Here is a 12,874-nt window from a genome sequence, read left to right as displayed (position 1 = left end):
TGACCAGATCATTCTATTTGGCTCGACATTGGATATTAAAACCATGTTACTGTCCCCTCCAGGACAAGTTTGTGGAAGACTTCACATGCACTGCACACATAATAACAGCATGTATACAATGTATCATTTTCACAATACAGAGTAGCAGGAAAGCAGACAGAAATGTCCAGATTAATCTGTTTACCCTGCACAATATATGCAGTCTAAATGGATCGATTACAATACAATGAAGTAGGCAAATTCTGCTGTTGTAGGGTGCTGACCAGGAGAAAAAGAGCGCAGAAAATGTAAAAGTGATGAATCATAACATGACTAGCGTCCCCTTCACACGGACAAACTGTGTTAGGACTAGCTCTTGTCTGTTAAAAACAAAAGCAGCCTCACACGACCTTTGCTTGGACCATTTGTGCGTTTTAACATTTTGCATTGACGTATATGTTGTTAAAAAAATATCTCTCCGCGTATATAAAACATGGCCCGTCTATTGATTTATTACTTCATTAAACCTACTCCTTTAATAGGGCTATCTGCTTTAAGGTGCATTAGTCTGAAATGTTGGAGCGGAAGTAGTCTTTTCTCGTCTCGTGTAATTTGACAGAGGACGGCATTGCTCCATGGTGGTGTTTTTCTGGGAGGAGTGGGACAACAGCCGTACGGGGAAAGAAAATAGCAATAAGCAACAACTAAAGGCTACAAACCTGAATTTGCGGGACTTGGACGGGACCAGATAGATGAAGTTCCTCGGGAACACCTTTCCCGGACCGTCTTTTAGGTGACCGTGTCGGTTCTCACTTTTAATTACCGAGCAAGGATACGGGACTCATGGATAAAAGGAGAGCAGGCGGAGACGACGACATCAAAGGGGCTCCCGGGTCATTAGATACAGCTATAGCACCGATCAGACCATTATTTAACACGCGAGAGCCGACCAGCCTCTCTCAAACGGGAATGAGCTCCGTAACAAGCCAGTTTTGGTAATTATCTGGAGCCTCTTGGTCGTCTTTTCAGGGGAAGAAAAGACGTCCGTAGCGCGTCAGGCTACTTATAAAAACAACAGTATCTTACTGAAGGCGAACATTTTTTTTTTAACCGTGCACCCCCCCAACCCACCCCCCCATACACCCCCACCCCCAATGCCAAAGAAGAACCCGTTTCCAGAGCCCCGGTTTTGTATCGTTTTCTTCGGATGAGTAAAAGCTAAGGCGGCTGCACTTCTGTCTCTTTTGCTTTGTTACTCACACCAACACAAGCAGGCAGCTCCAGCTGAGCCAACACTTCTCGCTGTTTTGAGCCCTGTATGCTTTTTTTCTTTTTTTATGGGAAACTTTTCAACCTCTCGTTTTTTCTAAGTGCTGAAAGTTGGAGAAGGAAACCCCTTTTTGTAGTGATCCTCCCTTCTCTCTCTCTCTCTCTCTCTCTCTCTCTCTCTCCCTCTCTCTCTCTCTCTCTCTCTCTCTCTCTCTCTCTCTCTCTCTCTCTCTTTCTCTCCACAATAAGAGCCACACTGTAGGTATGGACGAGCAGGCCCGCATGATGTTGGGTCATATTGGACTAACTGGACTGCCTCACGAGGACGTGGGTGATCCTGACAACATAAGGAAACATCACAACATGGGCCAGCCGCAGCAGGACATTGGTGACATCCTCCAGCAGATCATGGTCATCACAGATGAGAGCCTGGATGAGGCCCAGGCCAGGTAAAGCCGCGAGCAGATAAGGCCTGATAGAATGTTTAAGAGTTGGATTTGGGTCTGCACAGGGGGGGGGGGGGGGATAGTCATCACAGTATCTCCTCAAACGTGCATGGGCTTACACACACACACACACACAGACCCATACATCACACATTGTAACAGACTGTAATAACACCCCTGACTTACAGAATGCTGATGGGGTTTGTGTGCCCCGTCTCCAGCTGTGTATCACCAGCTTTCACCCCCACAGGTCTTATCAACAGCACTCAGTACACCACTGGCTCCATAGCACGACCCACCGGGACATGAAATCAGTTACTCATAATAATGCAAAATCTTTTGTTAGATTACCACTAATTAGAAATAACAAACTCAGTTGTACACATGGAGACTTTGGTTTCAAGTTAAGTTTAACAGGAGAATGCAGTTTGGTTATTGTAGATGCATTTATAACATTGTTATACACACTGATGGGGGGGAAGTATCCTTATTAATAATGTGTTAATTTTAATCATATCACCCAACTCACAATATGCTAACTCACAGTAGTTTGCTCAAAATAGTGTCTCAACACAGGTAATACTGCGAATACACCATATATACAGTAAAGCCAAGTAATCTATTCACATAATATGTGTAACTAAAGATGAAGTCCTTCATTCATAGCATGCTACGTATTACTTCTGTAATATATTGCCTTTATCACTCTCGTTTTTTGACTTCATCTCGTGATGTAAATTTCATTAAGTAGAAATCAAATCATGTCTTAAGAACTGCCTTAAGTATGACATTCAGAGTTTTATAACATTTTGAGATAAATCAGAGGTTTCATAAGCAACATGGACGTGTGACAGGATGTACAAATTCAAATAGTCAAAAACTGGCAAACAGCTGCCAGGAAACGGCACATTTCACATCAGATGTACGCAGGAAAATAGTAAAATATTTATGCCACAGTAATGTAATAGAAATAGTGTCACAAAACTGGTGTCAGATTATCAATATTGTACCGTAGTGTGACATTATATTGCAATATTGATTGATGCACTATTATTATATTTGTGCCATCCCTATTCTATGTGGACACAGGCTTGTTCCATTTTAAGCTCTCAGAGTTTCTGCATGATTGTGCCGTCAATCTCTTCTCTTGTCTGTCTTCACTAAGGTGAGTAAGTCCAGGTGAATTAGACAACTATGTGCTCAGGCCTGTTTTCAGTCAAGGGCTTGAACAGGTCTGGTTGCACACTCACTCATCTGAATCCAGTCTGTTCAGCACTGACTTGCAATGTGTCTACATGATCTATTGTTGGTGGATGTCAGTGCCTGTAACCAACAGAATGGCTTATAATTTACATTCTCTGTGTCTGTGTCTTTCATTTTCCATAAAAGGAAACACGCTTTAAACTGCCACAGAATGAAGCCCGCTCTCTTCAGTGTCCTGTGTGAGATCAAAGAAAGGACAGGTGAGTTGTCCATTTGGTTCCTGGTCTTATTATTTTGTTTTTTTTTCACATCAGCCAGTAAAGAAAAGGCTGTCATGGTGATAAGAATGCACATTATTTTACTCTTTCAGTGCATCCATGATTGTAGCGGAGGTTGAAGCCTACAGTCCACAACCATTGTTTTGAACTTCAGGCTTACATTCATCATTTTTGGTCAAATTGAGAACATAAGGATAAAGAGACAGACGCATCAGAGACAGAAAGATATAAGAATATTGTCCAGCCGGGTTTCCCCCAGTGCTTCATCCACCCGCTACATATTCTCAATATGTTGTCTCACTTTCTTCCTCTTGTGCTCAGTGTCTCACACCCTCTATCTTCAGTTTGTGTTGACATTTTTTCTCAAACTCATCTTTTGATGGATGCACCACCAAACAGGTGAAGCGTCTCTACCAACAGACACTTTTGACTGAGAAATGAGATGGTTGTTACAATTATATTACACCTTAAATGTTTGATCCTGACGCAGCAGTTCATTTTGAACAGTAAAGGGCCCACCTTTGTGTTTTATCTGGTGGAAGATCATCTCAACTTGTCTTTAGAGTGGAGAACTCCTTCCAGACACGAGGCAGACAGAAGTGTGAGCGACACGGAGCCCTTGTTATTACCTCATTTCATTCACTCAGTGTGTAAACGGGAACCCTGAGGTTGGCAGCAGGAGGGATGCAGAGTTTCCAAGGCAACTACTGTAGTTGTCTCGTCTACTCGCTGTCATTCAGATGTTTCACACGCTGACAGACAGCCTCCGTTTGTATATTTCTCACACCGCAGCTTTGACCCAGAAAGAGCTGATCTTTGTGTTCGGTGTCAACGGGTCATCACGAGTAATGTGCTCTGATCTGGGTTTTATTCATTGAGTTCAGTGAGTGCTCACTGCTGCCCCTCTCAGCCACAACACTCCCTCTTCCTAACTGATGAGAGGATCAAAAGGATAAGGCTGGTATTATTATTATTATCTTTTTCAGGGTCAATAAATCCCATGAAAACTTCTAAACTAGCAATGTTTCAGTCTCAGTACTCTCTGGAGCACTCAGCCCCATGTCCATCTGTTCCTGCCAGACACATCAATAGTAATTGTTGCCTTAAGTTGTTACTCAAACAGAGGTAAATAGTGAATTTGCTCGGCACTATTTTTTTGGTCTTTTCCGCAAAAAATAAGGCCTTCTGTAAAAACGTCTACATGTAAACAAGATTTTAAAAAAGAAAGGAAAAAAAGATCAATACAAGTCCAATAACTACAAGCTAAAACTAAGTCCTGTCGTCTTTACGACAGTTACTTTGCGGTGCACCGCCGCGTCTCTTTGTCCAGCCACTAGGTCGACAGGCCGCTCGTCCTTAAAGCACACTTACAGCCTTGTATGCTAGCCGCTAGCTTAGCGAGGTCCTCTCCGCTGCTGCGTTACGCCCACGCGCCGCTGACGTCGCCAGGAAGAAATACGAGAGCAGCCGTGAGTCGGTCGGAAGCCCGCACTAGATCTTTCTCACCCGTTCACTGGAGCCGTACTCCCACTCTGTCTGGACAACTTGTCCCAGTCGTGCAGAGCTCTCCTGGGCGAGCAGGCCTACCGCTTGTGGCCCCGGTTCCTTGGACACGCCACCAAAGTTGGGCTCTGCGGTTTTCGTCCGCTCGCTTCAGCGTCTCTTCAGGTTTTTTTTTCCCCCCATCGCTCCGTTTTTTTGGCCAGCAGCTCTGCCTCCACAGGTGTGTTCAATTAAGCTGCTGGCTGTGGCCAAGTCCGAGTCAAGCAGGAAGTACACGCTACAATTCAACACAAACCAAGCAACTGCACTACAAAGTTCAACCTTATTCATGCAAAACAAAATAACAAAAACAACTGTAATGAAAATAGTTAAAGGCCATATGCCACAGCCTCACAGTTGTTATTGCATCAACTTCTAATACTTCTGGTAAAGAAGTCGTATTACCTGGCCACATCATCATATTATTATGCACCATTTCACAAGAAAATAAACATCTAGGAACCGCTTTTAATAACCATGAAATATCAAACAAAGCTTGCCATTGACATGTACACTTCCATAAAGCTATCATACATGTAGTTAAGAACCCAGGCTTGTGTGATTGTGTATGGGGATGACCCATATTTTGCCTAAAGCAATAATCTGGTATGAATGGCCAAATGTGTTTTGGACCCTTGATTCGTATCACGATACCTACAAAGCGACGGAGAGTTCCTGCTTTCCATCGGTGTGTTGTTGCTTCTTCACACTGATTTGAACAATAACCTCATGCTCAGTAACCGATCTTATGGACACATAGCTCTGATACACACAATTGATCTCCGAGTGGTTTTCTGGGCTTCCAGGCAGTCTCCATATCTAGATTATTATGGAAGATATATTACTCCTCCCTCTCTTTGTCTCGAACCGGGCTGCCTCCCTAATTTCTGCTGTCAGTGTTTCGTTCCTCTCCATCCCAAGTTACAACCATTAAAAATAACTCCTCACATGACAGCGACAAAACACTGCTGTTCTCTTCAGATATATCTTCCCTGCATCCTCCTTTGGGTACGTCTGCTCACTTCTCCGTTGTCCTACCTCTTTTTCCCTCCTTCTTTCATACTATTCCCAATACAACTCTTATTTTATTTTTTTTAGCCATCCTGTTTTTCTGGGAATTTTTGAGAGGATTACAGCGCACAAAATAGGACCGAGGCAAAGTAAAGAAAACAGAAAAAGAACTGACAAGAGCGAGGGAGGGACAGATTGATGGATGGGTTGTAGGGAGAGGCAGTAATGGTTGTGTTTCATGGTATGGCAGACAGTTGATAATCTCCAGACCCCGGAGTCCTGTCAGCCTTCACTACAAACAGATTCTCAGTGGGGGACAGTTTGCCACCCACGGCCCCGACTGGGCTCACAAAGCTGGATTTACTCGCGCTGTTCCTCGAAGCGTCATGGGCCGCCGCTCATCTCTTTATCCCGTCTACTGTGTGTGTTGTGTGTGTGTGTTAGTGTTTGTACACTCGACAGAGGCAACGGGCAATCTGGAAGGCCGGCCCACACTCTGGGCTAATTAATATGTAATTAACAGTAATGGGACCCCGGCCCCATTTCAATATACGTGTCTTTGTCTTTCTGCCGCTGTCTTTACGGCCTTTACTCTTTTCTTATACACTCAGTTGCCAGTTCGTTCGGCACAGCAAACTAAAACTAACGCAGTCTAAAGTGTTCCTGTAATAAATAGACGTTATAATATTCAGTTTTTGTTCGAACCGTTTCAGAGAGTTGCCGATTAAACTAAATGGTCATTTTGTTGGCTGTAGTTTGCTGTTGAATTTTATTGCATTATACTGAGCGGCGTCTCCAATATTTAAGATAAGATAAGATAATCCTTTATTAGTCTCGCAGCGGGGACATTTACAGGACTACTGCAGCATAGTGGACACTGCACACAAGAGACATAGTAAAAACAAGCTCAAAACAAGTATTATGAATAAGTAATAAACATTTCGTCTGTCCTCTACTCTGATATACAAGAAACGCAGCGCTGAGAAACATCGTACACTGAATAAACTAAACGTATATTTCACTGCTACAATAAAGGAACATTTCTCTCTGATTTTCCACTTTAGTATGCTAGTATGTTAGGTGCAGTATGCTCATATTTGGTTGTAATATTACAGACATATTTCACATATTAAACTATATTACTGTACTGTAACATGGTTTTGGAAATTGCTAGTGTGTCTGAAATAATTGGAGGCCATCACCGATTGTTAGTGTCTTTAGATGTGTGTGCGTGTGTGTGTGCGTGTGTGTGTGTGTGTGTGTGTGTGGATGCTGTTTGCCAGATGCGGAGGCTGTCATTGCCCTCGTTGCGGGATTATGAATGTGATCTCTGGAACTACCTTGTAATTGCCACCTAATTTGCATAGCTGTGCAAATTAACGACCTCTCAAATGAGCCTTAATTTTTCACTGGGTCTTTAGTCGCTCCTTAAGAGCTGGCGTTAATTAACAGCTGTGTGTGTGTGTGTGTCTGTGTGTGTGTGTGTGTGTGTGTGTGTGCGTGTGCGTGCGTGTGCGTGTGGCTGTTTTTCTTTGGGCATGAGGATGCCAAGGAAAGCTGGCATCACTACCATAGCAACAGCCAGTATTTCTTTATGTAAACCTCCCTCCTGGCAGTGTTTTTTGTTGTCTGTGTCTCCCGTCCCCTGCCTCCTCCTCTTTTCTCTCTCTCTCTCTCTCTCTCTCTCTCTCTCTCTCTCTCTCTCTCCAGTTAGCCCCAGACACTTGATCTCCTCGCCGCCTCTCACTAACAAAGCTATGACTGAGGTTTCCTCTGTCGTCCGGTGTTATATTGTGTCAGCTCTTTCCGGGCTATTAAATAATGGTTTCTCTGAAGTTTTCTGAAGTTCAACTGGGCCGTTTGGGCTGCATATTTGATTTGATGTGAGAAAACACATTACTTTCTTTTTTTTTCTCCAAGCTATTGTAATGTTTCACTTTCATTACCACCGTCTAGTTAGAGACTGGGCCAAACCAGGGCTCTAGGACAGAGGAGATATAAAACATTGGCTTGTTTCTTCAGCACCTAGCAGATCATTATTGATATTTCTGAGGAAAAGCAGTTTGCAGCTTTTAGTTTGAGGACATTCTACTGATGGAGCAGAAAGGATCCGGCTATAGTGTGGACATATGTTTGTTGTGGGTCTTATATTGTGAGATAGTGCTCTCTGCTGGCTGTGAAGGGAACCCTAACTCTGCTGGAAGACACAAACCCTATGGAAGTTATACACAACTCTGTGTTTTTCATTTTAATATTTTCAATGGGCGCACAAAACTATCAACATGTTTCCTATCGTTCTTCTCTTTATCACAGATTGGGCTCGCAGCACGACAATGTCCGCGCTTCAAATCGTAATGCAGCAATTATTCAATTAAATAATTAAAAAATGGCCAAATATCTATTAAGAAATGTAAATGTAACAACAGGCAAAGCAGGTTCCTGATCAGAAGGAAACGATATTAGGAAGCAGCTTAAAACGTTGACTAAGTCTACTACTCATGCAGTTGTTCTAGCTTATGAGTGAATCCTGTTTTTCTAGTTCTACATACCTGTAAATTGTGAATGAACATGTCGGTGTTACGTGAGCAGGATTCACAAACGGCAGTTGGGGAGTATTGTAAATAGAAAATCACATCTGATGTGTTTGTGTCTCTCCCCCCCCCCCCCCACCACAGCCCTGAGCATCCGAGGCATCCAAGAAGAAGACGGCCCCGACCCTCAGATCATGCGACTGGACAACATGCTGTTAGCGGAGGGGGTCGCGGGTCCGGAGAGGAGCGGGGCCTCTGCAGCGGCGGCTGTGGTCGCCGCTGCAGCCGGAGGGTCGCCCAGCGAGGGGGGGAGCGTAGACCACAGCGAGTACAAAGAGAAGCTCGCTCAGATACGACGGATGTACCATGCTGAGCTGGAGAAATACCAACAGGTGTGGTACTTTTCATCGTGACACACATGTCACATGGCTGAGTTGCTTTTTCTGAATATATATAGTGAGCCACGTTGTAGATCCCACCAGGGTTTTTGAAATGAAGTGCAGTGAAAACAACATCTAATGTTTGAGTTTGTTGAATTCTTTCTTTGTCCCTCTCTCTCTCTCTCACCTTCAAACCTGACCTACTCTCCCCCCCCCCCCTCCCCCTCTCCCATGCAGGCATGCAATGAGTTCACCGACCACGTGATGAACCTGCTGAGGGAGCAGTCCCGTACGCGGCCCATCTCACCCAAAGAGATAGAGCGAATGGTGGGAATCATCCACCGCAAGTTCAGCACTATCCAGATGCAGTTAAAGCAGAGCACATGTGAAGCTGTCATGATCCTGCGCTCCAGGTTCCTGGATGCCAGGTAGGGTTTTTTTTTTTTTTTGGCGGTTTTATTTGTTTGTTTTCCCGCCTCTTCTCAACTTCAGTCTTCCAGTGTGTGACAGTGTAAAAGACGAGTGTTCGCTGACTGTTAATCGTTGCAATTGCACTTTTTCTGGCAGGCGGAAACGAAGAAACTTCAGCAAGCAGGCAGCAGAGATTTTGAATACATATTTTTACTCTCATCTGGCAAACCCCTACCCCAGCGAGGAGGCCAAGGAGGACCTGGCCAGGAAGTGTTCCATCACTGTTTCTCAGGTCAGGCCGTCAAAGAAACACTGGGGGGAGGGAGGGACGACGTTTGGTGTGGTTCTGACTTTGTTTTTCCCTCTGTAACCTCTCTCAGGTGGCGAACTGGTTTGGAAACAAGAGGATTCGGTATAAGAGGAACGTTGCAAAATTGCAGGAGGAAGCTAACCGGTATGCTGTGAAGACAGCTGTGGACGCTGCCAGTGTATCTTCACAGGCAAGCCAAGCCAACTCCCCCGCCACGCCAAACTCAGGTACACAACAAACATACCTCCGATTCCCGTCACGGGATTAAAACAAGGAGAAAGTAACTTTATAGATAACTCTTAACGTATCTGTTATAATCTTAAAAGTAAGAAGGCTGCGGATGAGATCATTTTGGGAAAAGTTAAAGAAAGTACTCTTTTACTGACTCACATTTTGCTCAGCGACCCGGGTAAAAGAAAATCAAAGAACCACACATCATGTGCCCAAACACGACGCCAAGAAAACATGTCAAAAGCCTCAGAGAAGCCCTAATAAAAGCACTGGGGTCCTGAATGTGGAAGAAAAGCATTACACCAAATGAGGAACAGTGTCTTACTTGTTAAATAAAAATACAACTTAGCAAAATATGATCAAAACAAGGTAGCAGTTTGAATTCATTATGTGACTGTAAGGCTACATCCACACTAATACTCCGTCCACACGGCGTTTCAGCATCGTTTTCGAGATGATTTCTGTCCACACTTAAACGCCTGAAAACGAATATCACGTGACTCTTCACGTACACTGCGCATGCGGGTGGGTGCCGATGTAAACAGGAAGTAGAATGGTTGCTTAGTTAAAAGAAATACGACAGAGTAATAAAGTAGTCTTTAATAATGAACGGTCGTGTTTGATACTTAAGATCTTCCTTTATAAACTCAAACAGACACATTTCGTGAATAGTTTTAGAAGTTTTCTTTTTCAGACTCAGTTACAGCATCACATCAAATTTACTTTAAAATCAACACTTACTAATAAAAGATTATTGGTCCATAAATGTGGTCAACACACGTCTCTCACTCGTTTCCTCGGTTTCATTGTTGTCTGTTCTCACTCGTAGCTCCGCTGGTGGCTGAAGTCTCTGTCCTACTGGAGAGCAATCAATGTTTTGTTCCTTTATAGTTTATATGTGGACTTCACAATAGTTGTGCAGAACAAAATTAGCATAAATAAGAAAAGGAAAGTCCTCCGTTTTGTGTCCGTTCTCCTCAAAGCCGCTAACCGTGACTTCAGACGTCCGCTCCGTATGGCTGATAACGCCGCTGGACACGCCGCTCGCTAATCGCTCCATTAACAGCTGCAGACTTTAACTGGACCACAGCTGCTGGTAAAGACAACAAGGTCAGCAACACCTGTAATCAGTTGTCCGTGTTGAATTAACCTGGTAGTCGATCGATAATCAAGGCTGCTGTTGTTTGTGATCTTCCGGGAAAGGGTCACGTGATTGGGGCGTGACGAATCAGGGAAGGACACGTCGTGACTGCTAAGAACCAATCAAGGAGCGAACGCGGGTGCGGGCGTCATCGTTTCCAAACGTATCCGTTTTCGACCGTCCACACGAAGACGCAACCCCGGCGTTTTCAAACTTATCCTTCCTCGGGAGCGTTTTCAAACTCCTCCGTTTTCGGTGCTCTAAAACTCCGGCGTAGTGTGGACGCTCGGTGTAAACGAAACATATGCGTTTTCAAATGGAAACAGAGTAGTGTGGACGTAGCCTAAGATTCAGCCCTCATTAAACTGTCTCTGTTCTCTCCATATTACATTACATTACATTACAGTCATTAACAGACGCTTTTATCCAAAGCGACTTACAATAAGTATTCAACATAGGTATTCAAGAGAACTACTGGTCACCAGAAGTCATGAGTGCATCTCCTTTGTTAAACAAGCATCTAAGAGCATGAACCAGAGCAAACGTTCAGTGCAGAAACAAACGAAAACAATAAGTGCAACAAACTAATACGAATACAATAAGTGCTAAGTGGAAGGCTCAGGGTAGCACTTCATATCAGGTGTATATTACGGAGACGACCACTGGGTGTATATTTGAAAATGAAATGCGTGGCTAGCCATGAGCGGACCACCGAGCTCACCTATGACTCAGGACAGAAGTATTAAAATGTGTGTTAACTGTGTGCCGACAGGAGGATACCCAGCCCAGTGTTACACTCCTGACGGGAGGTTGTGAAGACTTGCCCGGAGGAACTCTTCCCTCCTCTCTGTGTCCGTGTGAGTAGCCATGGTTACACCACTGTTGCTATAGTTACACACTCTCCAACTGAGTAGTCATGGTAACAGCCGTTCCCCGTGTTAGCACGTGGTATGGTGTGACACGTTTTGTAGACCCTATCGATGTGGGCCCTCTACATATGACGACATCGCCGACCGAAACGGGACACTAGATTGTTTTTGTGCATTAAAGGAAACATTCACACTGAAGTGAAGAGTGGCTGTAACAAAGTGACTTCTAAGCGCGATTGAACTTCACCGAGTGATATGTGAACAGGGTCAGTGGATCTACGGGTGTATGCTTTTCGTTTACGTCCTGCTCTGAATGTCTGTTTCTCGGTAGGGTGATGACGGCTGGCACCACAGTGGTGATTCCTCTTCCCATCTCCCCCCCACCCCAGAGCACCAGGGAGCAAACACTACGTCACCTCCAGCTGATGCCCCCCCAACCCCCATCCCCCCCCACCACCCCACCCCCCCATCCCGCTCCTCAGACTAACACCACCCAGACTGTAGGTTGACATCCAGCCAAGCCACGAACAGAGCATTACCAAAACTCTGCAACTGTTCTGTTTTGCTTTGTGATGCTGATCGTTTTTCTAACATCTCTCCAAGTTCTTTTTTTTTAATCCTTCCACTTTACGAATGTGTTGACACCTTTTTTTCTTTCTTTTTTCATTTTACTATTACTCACACCATTTTTCTTCTGTTATTTTTTAAAAAGATAAATAAATGCTGAAAAGAACTTTTTTTAATGTACTACTTCACCTTCAGTGAATCATAAACTGTATGAAGGTTTAGGGCCTGTGTGTCGCCTTGAACCGCATTCATCATTTTATTTCAAAGAATTTAAAATAAGACAAAAAAAGACAAAAAGAAAGCATGAAGTCATTTTTAGATGTTGACAATTTTATGATGTATTTTTTTCTTTGAAGTTTTTTAAGAAAAATGTCACTAAGAAAATGCATTGGTAGAGTACAACAAAAACATAAATGGCAGAAATGACCAAAAATGAATAAAAACATTGTCACTTATTAAATTTTTCTTTGCTTCAGACGAGAACTGGTTTGAGTTTGTTGCCATGTAACTGAATTTAAATACATTATTGCTTTATTGTAATTCTGTTTCTTTTGAACCAAAGAGGCTTCAACCCAGGAGATCAGGTTCAGTGTGTTATGCTCATGTGCACACTTGACGTTGTGTTACGTTTCACGTCACACTGTACCAATGAGACCAGGTGTGTTTTATTTATCTGTGCCCTCTAGTGTTGAACAGTGCCACTGCA

The 12,874-nt window shown here is 43.8% G+C and overlaps 1 protein-coding gene across 1 annotated transcript; it reads left to right on the top strand.

Annotated features, from left to right (window-relative positions):
* Positions 1 to 624: 624 nt before the first annotated feature.
* LOC306695810 (pre-B-cell leukemia transcription factor 1-like) lies at positions 625 to 12,643 on the top strand. The gene is made up of 9 exons (XM_079159176.1): positions 625 to 1,295; positions 1,498 to 1,697; positions 3,084 to 3,157; positions 8,404 to 8,651; positions 8,877 to 9,067; positions 9,207 to 9,342; positions 9,431 to 9,587; positions 11,505 to 11,589; positions 11,933 to 12,643. Exons 2-8 carry the CDS (start codon positions 1,513 to 1,515, stop codon positions 11,546 to 11,548), a joined length of 1,035 nt encoding a protein of 344 aa, XP_079015302.1. The 5' UTR covers positions 625 to 1,295; positions 1,498 to 1,512; the 3' UTR covers positions 11,549 to 11,589; positions 11,933 to 12,643.
* Positions 12,644 to 12,874: the final 231 nt, after the last annotated feature.

This window comes from Pholis gunnellus (assembly GCF_910591455.1).
Source record: "Pholis gunnellus genome assembly, chromosome: 5".
NCBI classification, from domain to species: Eukaryota; Metazoa; Chordata; class Actinopteri; order Perciformes; family Pholidae; genus Pholis; species Pholis gunnellus.
The sequence above is the reverse complement of the archived record's forward strand: the minus strand, read 5'-3'. Positions and strand labels throughout refer to the sequence as shown.